The sequence below is a fragment of the Oncorhynchus kisutch genome, linkage group LG2 (assembly GCF_002021735.2).
Source record: "Oncorhynchus kisutch isolate 150728-3 linkage group LG2, Okis_V2, whole genome shotgun sequence".
NCBI lineage: Eukaryota > Metazoa > Chordata > Actinopteri > Salmoniformes > Salmonidae > Oncorhynchus > Oncorhynchus kisutch.
Genome location: NC_034175.2, coordinates 1,797,717 through 1,815,432, shown reverse-complemented (window position 1 = coordinate 1,815,432; position 17,716 = coordinate 1,797,717). Strand labels below are relative to the sequence as shown.

The following is a 17,716-nucleotide window of genomic DNA, read 5'->3' as shown; positions in this document are numbered from 1 at the left end:
CTGATCTAGGGTGTAATCATTAGTCTTTCCAAGCCAAACTTCTTGATCATCTTGATGGTAATAACTTGTATTATAAATCACTACATTCCTCCCTCAGCCATGTGCAGACCAGACTCATATGAAGTTTCAAATGTGTAATGGTTGTTATAGAACATGTGTAAATTATAATTAATTGGTGGGATAAAGGGCATCAACTTTAGAATAAGCTCATCTCTGCTTGATTAATAACTGGCCATATTTTCCTTTTTTGCCCCATTCAAAATACCCTGGTAGATGCGTCATGGGTAAAACATTTGTTTTTCCATACTTATTCCTAAGAATAAGAGTAGGCTTTAGTCGACTGGTGTCAGTATTAGAGGACCAAAAATTATCCAAGGCACTGGTTTAATGGTACTGATTGACAAGAATCTGAATATGAAAATGTATTAAAAGATGTCCCCGTCTCTGGTGGTTGGGTCCAAATAGCTTGGTTAAGGGATGGGTAGTCCTGAGTGCTGTCCCCGTCTCTGGTGGTTGGGTCCAAATAGCTTGGTTAAGGGATGGGTAGTCCTGAGTGCTGTCCCTGTCTCTGGTGGTTGGGTCCAAATAGCTTGGTTAAGGGATGGGTAGTCCTGAGTGCTGTCCCCGTCTCTGGTGGTTGGGTCCAAATAGCTTGGTTAAGGGATGGGTAGTCCTGAGTGCTGTCCCTGTCTCTGGTGGTTGGGTCCAAATAGCTTGGTTAAGGGATGGGTAGTCCTGAGTGCTGTCCCTGTCTCTGGTGGTTGGGTCCAAATAGCTTGGTTAAGGGATGGGTAGTCCTGAGTGCTGTCCCTGTCTCTGGTGGTTGGGTCCAAATAGCTTGGTTAAGGGATGGGTAGTCCTGAGTGCTGTCCCTGTCTCTGGTGGTTGGGTCCAAATAGCTTGGTTAAGGGATGGGTAGTCCTGAGTGCTGTCCCTGTCTCTGGTGGTTGGGTCCAAATAGCTTGGTTAAGGGATGGGTAGTCCTGAGTGCTGTCCCTGTCTCTGGTGGTTGGGTCCAAATAGCTTGGTTAAGGGATGGGTAGTCCTGAGTGCTGTCCCTGTCTCTGGTGGTTGGGTCCAAATAGCTTGGTTAAGGGATGGGTAGTCCTGAGTGCTGTCCCTGTCTCTGGTGGTTGGGTCCAAATAGCTTGGCTAAGGGATGGGTAGTCCTTAGTGCTGTCCCCGTCTCTGGTGGTTGGGTCCAAATAGCTTGGCTAAGGGATGGGTAGTCCTGAGTGCTGTCCCAAAAAAAGGAAAGAGATAGGGAAGAGAGAATGTAAAGGATGTAGCAAGCAGTATCTACAAATGTCTGGTGGTCAGGTCCTCAGTGACAATCACAGTATCTATGAATGTCTGGTGGTCAGGTCCTCAGTGACAATCACAGTATCTATGAATGTCTGGTGGTCAGGTCCTCAGTGACAATCACAGTATCTATGAATGTCTGGTGGTCAGGTCCTCAGTGACAATCACAGTATCTATGAATGTCTGGTGGTCAGGTCCTCAGTGACAATCACAGTATCTATGAATGTCTGGTGGTCAGGTCCTCAGTGACAATCACAGTATCTATGAATGTCTGGTGGTCAGGTCCTCAGTGACAATCACAGTATCTTTGAATGTCTGGTGGTCAGGTCCTCAGTGACAATCACAGTATCTATGAATGTCTGGTGGTCAGGTCCTCAGTGACAATCACAGTATCTATGAATGTCTGGTGGTCAGGTCCTCAGTGACAATCACAGTACCTATTAATGTCTGGTGGTCAGGTCCTCAGTGACAATCACAGTATCTATGAATGTCTGGTGGTCAGGTCCTCAGTGACAATCACAGTATCTATGAATGTCTGGTGGTCAGGTCCTCAGTGACAATCACAGTATCTATTAATGTCTGGTGGTCAGGTCCTCAGTGACAATCACAGTATCTATGAATGTCTGGTGGTCAGGTCCTCAGTGACAATCACAGTATCTATGAATGTCTGATGGTCAGGTCCTCAGTGACTTTATAATCTATAGGCAAGTCTGTTGTTACAGCCTGATAGAGAACACACTCACCCTTATATGACAAGGTTTTCTATTTTGCGCTTCTTGATACACCTGTAAGCAATGATACCAATGCAAACAACGACCAGGACGAGGATCAGTAAACACCACCACAGTTCACCCCCTTAAGAACAACAGATAAAAACACACAATTATTGAATAAGTATGTATCATATTACAATTTGAGGACAAATTATTTACAATGAGGAATCATAAAGCAATAATCAATCAAAGGATTAATACAATTACAAAAGGGAGACGGTAACATTTGCAAAGCCACTGAGGAGTAGATTAGTCTGTCAGAGGGAAATTGTCAGTGTTGAGCAGCATTGCTGCACTGTGTATTTCTGCACTCACCAGGATGTCCATATTGAGCAGCAGCTCCAGTGAAGTCTGAACCTGCCACCAAGACAAACAACTCAACAGCCAGACTGCAGATGTCTTTGTTAGGGATTCACTCAACTGTACACAGGACAATTAAGTCTCACTAACAAAGCTAGGATGGGAATCAATCCGAGTGTCAATTTGGATAATGCTCCATTTTAAGGTAATTTTCAATGGAGCCACTGTGAATGTGATCTCCACTAAGGCAGAAACATTGCCTTTAAAACGTGCATTGTGGGCAAAGCTCAATCAGACTGAATCCCGGCCTTAGTGTTCAACTCAGCAAGGGACACTGCATAAATAGTGCTGGGTAAAATTACCATAACATTCTCTACAGCCAGTTTGTGAAAATAATACAGAATGTTTGAATCAATGACTCACCATTCACAGTAGTTGGTGCGATGCCGATGACAGGGCAATCTGAAATAGCAGAACAGGGCTAATTAGCCTACATGCAACAATTGACAGACGGATCACATATGGAAATGTTTTTTTGGTGATAGATTTTTTTTCTCATACTCTATAATATAGGCTACTGGTAACTTCCTATAGCCCCCTGGGTTTATAGACACCCAGGACCATCAATTTGTTCACTCTACCCACTAGCATTTAGTTCACGTTGTACTATTGTGGGCCATCACAGAGACACTCACTGGCTTGTTCATAGTTGGTAATGGCTGTGCTGTTGGTCTCCAGGGCAGGCTGGATGCTCTCTGAGACGTTTCTGCACACAGTGTAATAATGATCCAGACTACAAATGGTGCACCTCCCAGAAGGAGGATAGGGGGTGGATGTGCATTGCTGGAAAGGACCTGGCATCGTCAGCAGATTCTGGTTCAGGTCACCATTATGATCAAAACATTTCGTCACCTCTGGGCACTTTGTGTCGTTACACAGGAAACACATGTCCTTCATTGCAACTGAGAGAAACAGTGAGATGTATTCACACAAACAGGCAGAGGAGGATTACACACTGTTGGCCAGAACAGAAAACTCATCACATCGGCCATCCAGTGGAATAGAGACAAAAGGATACCAGTATCATGGGTCAACTTTGGTTTTAAAATCCCACATACATACACATTAGATTATTCAATGTAAAGATCATTCTATAGCTGGGGGGGGCATTAATACTGATGAATGACAGAGAGTGTGTTAACATAGCTACCTTTTTACGAATCCAACCTGTGAAATAATGGACCAGGAATATTAGTCGAACTCAAAACAATACAAATTCCTGCAATAATTTGTCATGACATCTCTTCGAGTATGAGTTTTAGGACATTCTTAACTTGAATGAAATTCCTAACAGGAAAGAAGGAATAACGCTCTTCCTTCCTGTTTTTACTGACATTTTGAGGTTGAAGGACAGCATGAGATAATATAATTTCAGTCTAGCAAGGAACACAACAAACAGCATGATGGTCTCCATTTGTCTGAGGTGTAGGATCTCTGCAGGCTACCAGTTAGAATTCTCCCCCCTCCCTTCTAATTTCCTTAAATTTTGTGGCTAGAGTCAAATACTTTCTATAGATCAAACTTCACCGCAGGATAGGCAACCGAAATTAATGAATGTGTTATATTAAACAGAGGGAGTAAAATGTTGGCAAGCAACAAATATTTCAGAACAACTATGACTGAATTATTATCCTTACACTTTCAAAAATACTAGTCGAATACAAGTGGGGGGGGGGGGGGGGGTTCGCCCAGGGTGCCATACAAACTAGAACAGCTACATACATTTGAAACAAATAGTCAAACCGAAAACTGCAGACAAAAATGCTATCTTCCACTAAGATCAGTGGGTTAAACTGACAACGGAGTGAAGAGTAGAAGCGGGGGCAGGGGGGAGATTCTCGGTACAACACCGGGACACGTGGTTCGAAGCATTCTAGTATATATCTGCAGGAATCTTACCTTGGAGGCAGTTCTGCAGAGACGTCAGCCACAAAGTCATAAAATCGGATTTTAAACCTAACCTTATCCACACTGCTAACCCTAATGCCTACCTCGAACGTTAAATGAAGACCAAAAACCGCTGGCCCAGAGAAGAAATCGCTCAGTTCTGCATATGTAACGGATGTGAAACGGCTAGCTAGTCAGCCGTGGTGCGCGCTTTGTAGCGTCGGCGTTGGGCGACCTCTCCATACAATGTCTAACTTTTCTTGAAAAGTTTGTCTTGAGAATGGCGTTATAATTATATCCTCGACCAAATCGATATCTTCTCCTCCTTCCGCCATTGTGGGTTGAAAAAACAGCTTAGTAGTACGCAAATTAATTTGTTTATCAAATTCAGTTGCCTAGTTCTGACGTTCTGCATAGACCTGCCCATAGGACCTGCCTCTCAATATTGGTAATCCAATCAAAAGACGTGCACGCACTAGCCTGCTAGCTGGCTCCTGTGTAACACTGGAGCCAGCCAGCAGGCGTACAATAGCCAACTCTAAAGCTGATTGGTTGACACAAAATTTTAATTTCCATTCACTATAAGTTACAAGCGCCCGCACTGTTGATTCTGAAGGCCTGAGGGCAGATTTTAGACCCCTGGCAACACATGATGGCTGCTCCAGTTTCAACTGACCTGAGCCCTAGGACCATGCCCCAGGACTACCTGACATGATGACTCCTTGCTGTCCCCAGTCCACCTGACCGTGCTGCTGCTCCAGTTTCAACTGTTCTGCCTTATTATTATTCGACCATGCTGGTCATTTATGAACATTTGAACATCTTGGCCATGTTCTGTTATAATCTCCACCTGGCACAGCCAGAAGAGGACTGGCCACCCCACATAGCCTGGTTCCTCTCTAGGTTTCTTCCTAGGTTTTGGCCTTTCTAGGGAGTTTTTCCTAGCCACCGTGCTTCTACACCTGCATTGCTTGCTGTTTGGGGTTTTAGGCTGGGTTTCTGTACAGCACTTTGAGATATCAGCTGATGTACGAAGGGCTATATAAATAAATTTGATTTGATTTGAATATGATTGGATAAAAGATCTAACATAAAGACCAGCCCTCCAAATCTCAACCTGGGGCTGGAAGCAGTGCAACCAAGAGGAACGCTATGATATGAAGAGTATAACTCTTACTCTGGGGAATAATTTAATACATATTTGTGGGAAAATATATATATATATATTATATTCTGATGATGTTTAGGCCAGCAGAGAAGGCCTTGCTGGCCCTGACGGCCCACCACTGCTGGTTCGCGCCCGGGTATCGGCGAGGGGACGGTCTGAAGTTATACTGTTAAACATACAGGGCAAGATTCATGACAAACGGCAACCTGCTCCCTATCCTGGCGCGTCGACTCTGAAACCGCAACAAGGTTATCGAGTTGGGTCAGACGACCGTCTGGTCAAAAACAATCTAGAGGCTATCAGAACAGTACGATATATCCAAATAAATATGGTTCTGATATTTCCGGTTATATTCCATGCAAAATAAGATAATATAGTCTACGTCTACAAGCGTGGCCGATACAATTCCATAACAAGGTCTAGAAACACCATGAAAGACAGCGGTAACAACATTCAACGACCCAACCGATACAATGAAAATAAAAACTCACCTGGCGGTTGTATCCTTTGGTACCGGCCCAGTATTTTCTGGCTACTGTTATCTACCGGTGCGTGCAGCCCTACTTTCTACCCTCTCCGCCTCTAGCCTACTTCAAATTACATGCTGAACAGGCGGCAAGGGTGCTTTTTTGTCCACCCTGGTGTCTGGTACCGGTCCAGTATTTTCTGGCTACTGTTATATACCGGTGCGTGCAGCCCTACTTCCTACCATCTCCGCCTCTAGCCTACTTCAAATTACATGCTGAACAGACAGCAAGCGTGCGTTTTTGTACACCCTGGTGTCTATACGGTCTGAAGTTACACTGTTACACATACAGGGCAAGATTCATGACAAACGGCAACCTGCTCGTAGACTCTGAAACCGCAGAGTCTGGTGTCAGACACGTTTAGGACATGCAGGTTGACATATAAAAACAAACTCTTAACCACCTATATTAATTTGGGGACAGTTCGAAAATAATTAAACATTTATGGCAATAGCTAGCTTTCTGTTGCTAGCCAATTTGTCCTGGGATATAAACATTGGGTTGTTATTTTACCTGAAATGCACAAGGTCCTCTACTCCAACAATGAATCCACAGATAAAAGGGTAACGTTAAACCGAGTTCATTACTAGCAATCCCTCCTCATTCAGGCTTCTTCTTTGGACTGTATCTACTACTACTCATGCAGATCCAGGATTTGTTTCAGCCTGTGTTCGTTTGAGTTTCACACATGTTTTATAGCACCAAACACTCCAGGATGAGATCTAACAAGATATGCAAGACGCAGTAGCTGCATAGCTCAGGACTCCTGGCAGTTAGTTTTAGCTTCTTTGGTTCTGCTGCCACCTTCTGGTCAGTCAAGCGTTGGAAATGTAAACTGATGTCTTGGCTCTTTCTGCCACTGGCCCTGGCTTTGGCTGCAAGTGGTGAGTTGTCCTGTAATGCCATTGCTGCAGACTCTGTAGTATGCACCACTTATTTAGCTACATTGTATGGATACTCAACTATTGTTGTCCATGTTCAGAAGCAGGCTACTGCACCTTGCATGTAGCTTGGTAGCCGTAGCATTTCTGCTTTAGCCAGCAACTCATCATGCATGACAATGCCAAATAAGTCTACAGGTACTGTTCCTTTTCCTAATGAGTGTCATTATTACTGCTAATTAGAGATGGGTCCTGGGGGATTGCAGTGAGCTGGCTTGTTGTTTATCAGGCAGCCTGCTCCATGTAGAGGGTATCTGCTGCTAGGTTTAGGAACAGAACCTTACAACTGGCCTCTCCGTGTGGTAACCTACAGTACCATAGTCTGCTGTGTGTGTAGCCATATGTAACAGTGAGGCAGGGGAAGTACTATTGTGTCAAAGTTGTTGGTACACCTAATGTCCAGTCATGATGATTATATTTATGGGATCCTGAGTGGCTCAGAGGTCTAAGGCAGTGCATCGCAGTGCTAGAGGCGTCACTACAGACCCGGGTTTGATCCCAGGTTGTATCACAACCGGCCGTGATCGGGAGTCCCATAGGGCAGCGCACAATTGGCCGGGTTAGGGGAGGGTTTGTCTGGGGTACGCTGTCATTGTAAGTGAGAATGTGTTCTTAACTGACTTGCCTTGTTAAATAAAGGTAAACAAATGTATATATTTGAGATAGGGGTTGGCTTTTATTGTTGTTGTGTGCCCAGTTCATCTCGAATAATGCCATTGGCAAACTCAATAGAGGTCCAATTCAATTATTCACATTTCAGTAGTATACACAGTAATATACAAACAAAATCATACCACTGTTCCTAGGCCGTCATTGAAAATAAGAATTTGGCCGTCATTGAAAATAAGAATTTGTTCTTAACTGACTTGCCTAGTTAAACAAAGGTATATGAAAAAAATTATAATAAAAAAAATGTCAATTTCAGGACCAGTTTATAAAGTCAACATTTTCAGCCTGTGTCATATTTCTAACAAGGAAATTGTTAGTTAATGCAGTGTGGAACAACATTTGATCTCTTTGTTATTAATATGCCATTGTGTTCATATTGGCCACGGCTGTTTCCCAAACTCCAGTCACCCTGTGTCTTTTGGCCTGCCACACTGTTACAGGGAAAGATGGTAGCATTACTTATATTACTGTGAGGCTACTTGATTGACTATAGGGCCTAGTCATTCTGACGTTCCCATCCATTGCCCAATCTCTTCATCTTCAGAAATACAAATATTTGTTTACCTGCATCTCACTCTTATGGTCATTTGTGGAAACATTCCACTACCTCACTGAATGTAGAAAAGCACTGAAAGGAGAGAGCCCTAAGTAGTCTTTGATAATCACAAAGATATGAAACAGGACTAAACCTCACTACAAGGTTGTTGTTTTTTACCATGTTACAAAGTTGATATGATGCCATAGGGTAATCCCAAGGATTTAAACTTCCATGAAGGTTAGTTAAAGGTCAATGTGTGGAATGGACGTACAATAACAAGATCACAGGGCCTTGATTGGTGTGCCCACTCACAGATATGCTCCCGAGTGGCGCAGCGGTCTAAGGCATTGCATCCCAGTACAAGAGGTGTCACTGTAGTCCCTGGTTTGAATCCAGGCTGCATCACACCTGGCTGTGATTGGAAGTCCCATAGGGCGGTGCACAATTGACCCAGCATCGTCCAGGTTTGGCCGTGGTATGCCGTCATGGTAAATAAGAATTTGTTCTTGACTGACTTACCTAGTTTAATAAAGGTTACATTTAAACATTTAAAATAAAATATATACAAATATCATGTCTCTCATGTTTGAGTAGGTACAAGTTGCAACTAATCACTGGTTCAGTGGATCACTGGTTTGATGTTTTCATGTTAACGTGTATTTGAAAGTTCACCTGTGTTTAAGTCATTTGAAAAGATTACGTAAAAGAGATTTTAAGCCTTTTTCCAAGACACAAAACATTTCTTCTTTGAAAGTGTATTTCTCTCTGATATATACTCGTGGCCAAAAGTTTTGAGAATAATACAAATATTAATTTTCACAGTCTCCTGCTTCAGTTTATATGATGGCAATTTGCATATCCTCCAGAATGTTATGAAGAGTGATCAGATGAATTGCAAATAATTGCAAAGTCCCTCTTTGCCATGCAAATGAACTGAATTCCCAAAAAACATTTCCACTGCATTTCAGCACTGCCACAAAAGGATCAGCTGACATCATGTCAGTGATTCTCTCATTAACATAGGTGTGAGTGTTGACGAGGACAAGGCTGGAGATCACTCTGTCATGCTGATTGAGTTTGAATAACATACTGGAAGCTTCAAAAGGAGGGTGGTGCTTGGAATCATTGTTCTTCCTCTGTCAACCATGGTTACCTGCAAGGAAACATGTGCCGTCATCATTGCTTTGCACAAAAATGGCTTCACAAGGCAAGGATATTGCTGCCAGTAAGATTGCACCTAAATCCACCATTTACCGGATCATCAAGAACTTCAAGGAGAGCGGTTCAATTGTTGTGAAGAAGGCTTCAGGACGCACAAGAAAGTCCAGCAAGCGCCAGGACCGTCTCCTAAAGTTGATTCAGCTGCGGGATCGGGGCACCACCAGTACAGAGCTTGCTCAGGAATGGCAGCAGGCAGGTGTGAGTGCATCTGCACGCACAGTGAGGTGAAGACTTTTGGAGGATGGCCTGGTGTCAAGAAGGGCAGCAAAGAAGCCACTTCTCTCCAGGAAAAACATCAGATATTCTGATATTCTGAAAAAGGTACAGGGATTGGACTGCTGAGGACTGGGGTAAAGTAATTTTCTCTGATGAATCCCCTTTCCGATTGTTTGGGGTATCCGGAAAAAAGCTTGTCCGGAGAAGACAAGGTGAGCGCTACCATCAGTCCTGTGTCATGCCAACAGTAAAGCATCCTGAGACCATTCATGTGTGGGATTGCTTCTCAGCCAAGGGAGTGGGCTCACTCACAATTTTACCTAAGAACACAGCCATGAATAAAGAATGGTACCAACACATCCTCCGAGAGCAACTTCTCCCAACCATCCAGGAACAGTTTGGTGACGAACAATGCCTTTTCCAGCATGATGGAGCACCTTGCCATAAGGCAAAAGTGATAACTAAGTGGCTCTGGGAACAAAACATCAATATTTTGGTTCCATGGCCAGGATACTTCCCAGACCTTAATCCCATTGAGAACTTGTGGTCAATCCTCAAGACACAAACAAAAACCCACAAATTCTGACAAACTCCAAGCATTGATTATGCAAGAATGGGCTGCCATCAGTCAGGATGTGGCCCAGAAGTTAATTGACAGCATGCCCGGGCAGATTGCAGAGGTCTTGAAAAAGAAGGGTCAACACTGCAAGTATTGACTCTTTGCATCAACTTCAAGTAATTGTCAATAAAAGCCTTTGAGACTTATGAAATAGTTGTAATTATACTTCAGTATTCCATAGTAACATCTAACAAAAATATCTAAAGACACTGAAGCAGAAAACTTTGTGGAAATTAATATTTGTGTCATTCTCAAAACTTTTGGCCACGACTGTAGTATGATAATGATTATCTTTGACATAAAATTACTGTGAACTTAGGCCTGATTACTGTAACATGGCCAACATATCATTCCCACACACAATACTCAGGCTTGTATGAGACACACACACACAGAGCGTATGCACCTGGTGTGACACCTGTACAGGTAACCTCCAAGGAGGGAGGGAGGGAGGGAGAGAGGGAGGGAGGGAGGGAGAGAGGACACATACACTCTTCTCCCGCTGAACATACTGCTGTTACATACTCTACTCCACATCCAAAAAGAAAACACAATTCAGTAAGTACATTTATCTTTGGTTTGGTTGTGGTTAGAACTGTGTTGGTTGTGACCTCCATAATGGTTAGAACTATGTTGGTTGTGGCCTCCATAATGGTTAGAACTGTATTGGTTGTTGACTAATGAACTCATTCAAATGAATAAGATATTCAGAATAGACAGGACTGTATTTAGAGGAGACAGTCCCAGGAATTTGTAACCAATGTATACTCATATTGTCAAATAATTCTGCGATTGGGAATTATGACCATAAACCCCAGAATCACCACGCTCAGACAGGCAGATTGCATGACACACCTCAAGGCCTAAGTGAGAAGTCAAATCTCCAGAAGCCATATGCAAATGACTTAGAGAGGAAAGTCTTTTACAGAAGCTATGATAGGAAAGCAGTGGTTTTGAAAGAGAGACATGGAAAGAGAGGAGGAGAGAGACAGAGAGAGAGAGACAGAGAGAGAGACAGAGAGAGAGAGAGAGACAGAGAGAGAGACAGAGAGAGAGACAGAGACAGAGAGAGAGAGAGAGAGATAGAGAGGAGGAAAAGAGTACGGTAGAAAGGAAAATATAACCGAGAGAAAGATTGAGAGATGGAGAAAAAGTGTGACATAACATATAAATTAAAGTACATGTTTTTCTCAGCATGTTCTCCTTTACCCCCAGTGGGCTTACTCCATGGGGCAGGTAACTAGGTGGGTAACTAGGGCGGTAGCTAGGCAGCTGTGAGCTCACAGCCTCAGAGGAGGAAGCCTTAAAGAATATACCCCAGTATCCCTGAGACCTGGCTCACATGGAGACACGTTGTCCAACTGACATTTTTCGGACAATAAAAGTTGTCTTTTACTGAGAACAAAGGGATGCACGATAGATAGAAACAATATTAGAATTACGTTTAGCGAAAGGTGTGATATTAGAATGATTCCACTCTCTCCTCACCTCCCTCCCTGCTGAAGAAACAGACACAAACATGGACTCTGCTTCCCGTTTCTATTTCCAGCCCAATAGCACCATGAAATACCCTGACTCTGACCGTGAATGGGTACCTCAACATTCATCTTCATTTACATAGCTAGATATATTCAAAATATGCAAATACACTGACAGTACTCTAGTTATTCACCAGGAGTGTTGCAAACAATTATTTACATAATGGGGATTGTATCCATTTTAGACACAAAGGCCATATTTGGTCTTGTTTTATGTAAAGTTATACAGTGTTTTTTTTATTTATTTAAAATATTTATTTATTTTTTACCCCTTTTCTCCCCAATTTCGTGGTATCCAATTGTTTAGTAGCTACTATCTTGTCTCATCGCTACAACTCCCGTACGGGCTCGGGAGAGACGAAGGTTGAAAGTCATGCGTCCTCCGATACACAACCCAACCAAGCCGCACTGCTTGTTAACACAGCGTGCATCCAACCCGGAAGCCAGCTGCACCAATGTGTCGGAGGAAACACATTGGTACCTTGAGCATGAGCGAGTGCTTAGTCACAGAAATATGACAAACAAACAAGGGAGGAGAGTTCAGAACAGATGTTGGATGACTTACTAAACACGGTACTGAATAGCCAGTAGGGTATTTTACTTAACTCTGACCTATGACCTCTGACCCTTTCCTGTCCAGACTAGGCTCACTGGCATGTTTCTATGACAACGCCCCAACCCTAAACTCCTCCTTGAGCCGGCTCCTCCTCTCTCAACTTGATGACTGTAGCAACTCTGGAGTCAACAAGGTATACCCCAGTCTCTCTCTCTCTCTCTTTCTCTCTCTCACTATTTCCAAAGTTGTTGTTGTTTATATTCTTTATAACTCAGGAATCACTAAAGTTGGGATTTTACAGAGAACAATTATGGGAATAATCTGTGGTGTTTATTTTTTAACCCTCCTCTTCCTCCCCTCCTCCTCCTTCCAGCTGAAGCTCTTCAACACTGTGATGTCATTATCTGTGGATGATTCCAGTCCTGAGCTGCTGCGTGCGCTGGGTCCCGGTGTTACACTGCTTTCCCCTTTCCATCTCTCCCAGTTCTCCCCCGACGCCCTCAAGGACACCCTGATGTCACTGGGGTCAGAGGTGAAGTGGGGTCTGACCCAGGCCAAAACACTGGCCAATAAACTACTGCAGGAGAAGCAGGTGAGAGAGGTGTTACTCTTATCAATATGCCTTAGTCTCAGTCAGTACTATTAACAGGCTTCTCAACTGGAATGTTTAGGCGATCCTCTTCTATTGTATGAGGGGCCGAGGTAAGTACTAATGGTCAAATAGAGAGCAGCTCTAAAAACTCAAATTTCTGTATCTCTTCTCTTCCTTCTTCTCTTCCTCCTTCCCTTCCTTCCTTCCTTCCTTCCCTCTAGTCGTGGCTGAAAGAGACTCTGTCTGACCTGATGGACAGCCTACCCAGCCCTCCGGTCCCTAACCCTCCTCAGGAGTTTAGTAGGGGTCCGGACCTCTCAGCCCTGCGATGGAAACTCTTCTCTCTCTTCACCTCCACATCTGAAGTAATGCCCATGTGCAGGAGAGCAGGTGAGAGAGGAGAAACACACACACCTAAGGTGCAGATAAGAATGTGTGTGGGATTATTTTGAATATGAACATAATAAAGACGCACATTACAATACATTTACCACAACCTCCCTGGACCCTCTCTCTCTCTAGTTCTCCCTCAGGGGGAGGCGGGCCTTACTGTGTCACTGTTGGAGGAACTGGGCGGAGCCAATGTCTACTGGAGCCCAGCCCAGCTCTCCAAGATGGACGCCGGCACAATCACCGCTGTCATGGAAATGCTGGGGGAGGTCCTTGATTACAGCGCCGAGCAACTAGTTGTGCTTAGAGAGAAGGCCATCCAGGTAGATGGCCAAGCTCAGGCACAGATCAGTTTACCCTCTTCAAGTCTACGGGGGTTCCGAAACATACCTTAGATCAGTGTCTAAATCTTGGGGCCATTTCATCCAACTCCACAGAAGTTAGAAGAATCTCAAGTGCAGGGGTGAGGATCTTTTTTTTGTTCTGCTGTTGAGTGAGCTGTGCATTCTGAGCTGTGCTGTACTATATTGTACTACAGGCCTGGGGTCCAGTGTCAGGTTTGAATGAGAGCCAGGTGCTCCAGCTGGGCTGTGTCTCTCAGGGGTTCAACCTCACTGAGCTGGCCAGCCTCCCCTTCTCCTCCCTGGACACTCTGGAGACACTTTCCCGCTGCTCCTTGACACAACCACAGGTACTGTATATATGAACCTTCACACACACACTAACTAAATACTAGACTCTAATGGTGATCATGTCTGGTCCCTGGCAGAGGGAGGCTGTGTGGAGCGTATTAATGAGACAGTGGGAGAACTGGGAGCTGTGGAGTTGGTGGGACTGGACCAGTTCATCTGTGGTCTGAACACTGAGGAGACTGGTCAACTCAACACTGATGCCTTCAGGTCAGACATGGACAGTGCGTGTGTGTTTGTGTAGCGGGTTTCTTATGTACCACAGGAGAACCAAGAAATGAAGAGCGACACCACGGCTGTCTTTTAGGCTTTTATGTTGATCTGCAATAGTATTGTGAAAAGACAGGACAGGAACACATCAGTCTCAATGCACCATCTGACAAGTTGTTCTACACAGGAGCATGAAGAAAGGTAAAACACATATCCTGTCTCACATCCCCAATACATTGCTAGATGCTTTCAGTGTTGACAGTACCAAAATACAACAACTCATGTACAAAAACACTGCAACATAAACAAGTTACAACGTGAAATCGCCTCTATTCCATTCAGACCGTAGAGGACCAAACTACATCTCACCATAATACAACCCCAGAACCAGCTCAGCTAACCTTCTGCATCACAGAAAGGCATGCTAGCTAGCAACAGCAGCACTTTTAGCACTCTGTAAACTATATTAATAACAACAATACAACTCTGAAAGTTACATGTTTCAATAGTCTCACACTCCCATATAACAATATCTACAGCATTAACCTTGGGATGTTTGATTTATTTCACGTTATGGACTTTACAAAGGAGTAATCTGCAACATATACCTTTCTCTCTCAGTGTTTTCTCTGACTGAGGAGAACGGGAGCTACGGGTAGTACCAGGGTGTTAGTAGGTGACACAAGCACCCAGATGAAATAAAATACATTTAATGAAACAAAACCCGAAGATGTTAACATCATTCAGCTACTGTAGCTGCCTACCTAACATCAACAGGCAGCACCAGTAGCGCAACAATTAAAAATAGACACCAAAAGTAAAGTTCCTGGCGATCATAGCGATCTGACTCCCCCCTTCTCTCTGAACTTGGAATATTCCTGTTCGCGGGCTTTGGCCACTGACCTTCAACCTGGTTGTTCTGTTCTGCGTTGTGTACTATTCTAATAATTTGAAATTGGATGGAATAGCCATTTTAACTCTCCTACATTTGCGTGAGATTGTTTTATAATGTGTTATATATCTCTATAGGGAGGCAGTACAGTCGGTGGGCGAGGTGCAGTGCCCCCTGGCAGTAACAGAGCTTCTGAAGCAGCAATATGGGTCAGATACACTCCTCTGTTCCCCTCTTTTTCTCTCTCTCACACACTATTGCTCTTACTTATTTTGTGAAATACATTTTAAAATGTAAGCCATTTCTCCTCCCTCCTCTCTCTTTCTCTCTCTGCTTTATCTCACTTTTCTCCAGCTGGTTTGAGTTTGTCAGAGTTTCTTTCTCTCAGACCCTCTGCCTTCTCATTCCTCAGTCCGACCAGTGTTCCCCTCATCCCCCCAGACTGCCTCGTTGTGAGTACACTCTCCCTGCCTCCCTCTATCAATTTCAAATTAAGGGTTTTATTGGCATGGGAAACATGTTTACATTGACAAAGCAAGTGAAATAGATAAACAATAGTGAAATAAACTGTGAACATTACACTTACAAAAATTCCAAAAGAATAAAGACATTTCAAATGTCATATATACAGTGTTGTAATGATATGCCAATAGTTAAAGTACAAAAGGGAAAATAAATAAATATGGGTTGTACTGACAATGGTGTTTGTTCTTCACTGGTTGCCCTTTTCTTGTGACAACAGGTCACACATCTTGCTGCTGTGATGGCACACTGTGGAATTTCACCCAGTAGATATGGGAGTTTATCAAAATTGGGTTTGTTTTCGAATTCTTCGTGGATCTGTGTAATCTGAGGGAAATGTGTGTCTCTAGTATGGTCATACATTTGGCAGGTTAGGAAGAGCAACTCAGTTTCCACCTCATTTTATTGGATAGTGAGCACATAGCCTGTCTTCTCTTGAGAGCCAGGTCTGCCTACGGTGGCCTTTCTCAATAGCAAGGCTATGCTCACTGAGTCTGTACCTGTACATAGTCAAAGATTTCCTTAAATTTGGTTAAGTCACAGTGGTCAGGTATTCCGCCACTGTGTACTCTCTGTTTAGGGCCAAATAGCATTCTAGTTTGCTCAGTTTTTTAGTTTTCTCATGATTTGGTTGGGTCTAATTGTGTTGCTGTCCTGGGGCTCTATGGGGTTTATTTGTGAACAAACTCCCAGAACCAGTTTGCTTTGGGGGCTCTTCTCTATCTCTGCTGTGTTCCACTGAGGTTTTATAATTACTAGGTTTACGGAAGAAAAATAGGTGACTTTGGAACCCAGCACTCCATACTCTTCTGTATTCTGATCAGGCACTCTCAACCAGCCAGCTGAAGGCCCTGGGTCCTGACAATGCTGCCATGGTAACTAATGCACAGTGGGCAGTGCTGGGGGTGGCACAACGGGCCGCTCTTGGCAATGCTCCGGGTGTGGCCTACGACCGAGTGGCCTATGACCGCACAGAACCGACTACAAACCCACTCAGAAACCTGCCCCAACTCTCAGGTGAGTAGGAGAGAGGGGACTGGGATAGATGAATTCTGCACTCATAACAAGTGGGAAACTCAGAAAATACTACTTGTAAAGCGTTCTAGTGCTTTGAACTAGTTGAGAATGCCGATTGGCTAATGGCAAACAACTGAGCTCACAGATTTTTTATTTAGCTAAGTCAGTTAAGAACAAATTCTCATTTACAATGACGGCCTACCGGAGAACAGTGGGTTCAGGGGCAGAACGACCTTGTTAGCTCGGGGATTCGATCCAGCAACCTTTCGGTTACTGGCCCAACGCTCTAACCAATAGGCTACCTGCCGCCCTATTATTGACAAGTGGATATTTCCCAGTCATATGCTGGTAATTACAAATTTACGAGATGTTATGAACACAACATGAGTGAGAGATGTAGATGGGTAGAGATAAAGGAATGCTCCTGTGGTCAGGTAAGAGAAAAATAAAGAGTTGATTAGACTATGAGGAAGAAACTGATATGAAGATGTATAGGCAGGAGAGAGAGAAGGTCAGTGGTATAATGTATTTTTGTCCTCCACCAGGAGCATCTATGCTGGGAACTCTGGGAGTTGGAGTCTTTATGCAGCCCTTGTTCCTACTGCTGGGGTTTGTCCTGTAGTGAAACTACACATCCAATAGACACGCATGACATATGGAACTACTCATGCATGTGTTGAACAAGGAGAGATTGTTGATAATATGGCATATTTTAACACATTTAACAGTAACAAATATAACTTTATATCCTGCTTCTTAAAAAAAAAAAAAAACTATTCTAGATTAAGCCAGAGCAGGCCTTGAGCACATCAAAGCAGATACCTGTAACAATGTAAAAGCACTTATATTTGTTAAAGAAATATGTATGTATCTTTGTTGCAATGGTGGGTCTCTTCTAGTAGGACAATGCTGGAACATGACATAATGATGTGTGAGCCAGTGTTCTGCATTGGTTGTTTTCTGAGAGTTGGGATCATAAAATGAGGATTATGGGTGCTAATCCAGTGCTGACAAGATTGGAAGTGGAAGACTAAGTTAATAATAAAGATTATGAACCTACTATCACTTACTCTATGGATTGTTACAACT

General features: G+C 43.6%; 1 protein-coding gene and 1 long non-coding RNA gene across 3 annotated transcripts; one reads left to right on the top strand and one right to left on the bottom strand.

Annotated features, from left to right (window-relative positions):
- Positions 1–367: 367 nt before the first annotated feature.
- LOC109905820 (uncharacterized) lies at positions 368–6,291 on the bottom strand. 2 transcript variants are annotated; one of them, XR_002257315.2, is made up of 7 exons: positions 5,982–6,291; positions 3,586–3,602; positions 3,071–3,337; positions 2,799–2,837; positions 2,391–2,432; positions 2,046–2,157; positions 368–1,238 (listed from the first exon to the last, which is right to left on the bottom strand). It is a non-coding gene; the product is annotated as an uncharacterized LOC109905820 (long non-coding RNA). The 2 variants fall into 2 exon arrangements; XR_002257317.2 differs by lacking the exon at positions 5,982–6,291 and adding an exon at positions 4,335–4,468.
- A 4,429-nt stretch (positions 6,292–10,720) lies between these two features.
- On the top strand, positions 10,721–17,686 carry LOC109905812 (stereocilin-like). The gene is made up of 10 exons (XM_031837074.1): positions 10,721–10,779; positions 12,400–12,508; positions 12,689–12,907; positions 13,129–13,297; positions 13,430–13,620; positions 13,836–13,988; positions 14,067–15,297; positions 15,443–15,540; positions 16,435–16,627; positions 17,173–17,686. The coding sequence occupies exons 3-7, from the start codon at positions 12,710–12,712 to the stop codon at positions 14,154–14,156; spliced, it is 801 nt and encodes a 266-aa protein (XP_031692934.1). The 5' UTR covers positions 10,721–10,779; positions 12,400–12,508; positions 12,689–12,709; the 3' UTR covers positions 14,157–15,297; positions 15,443–15,540; positions 16,435–16,627; positions 17,173–17,686.
- The last annotated feature ends 30 nt before the right edge of the window (positions 17,687–17,716 follow it).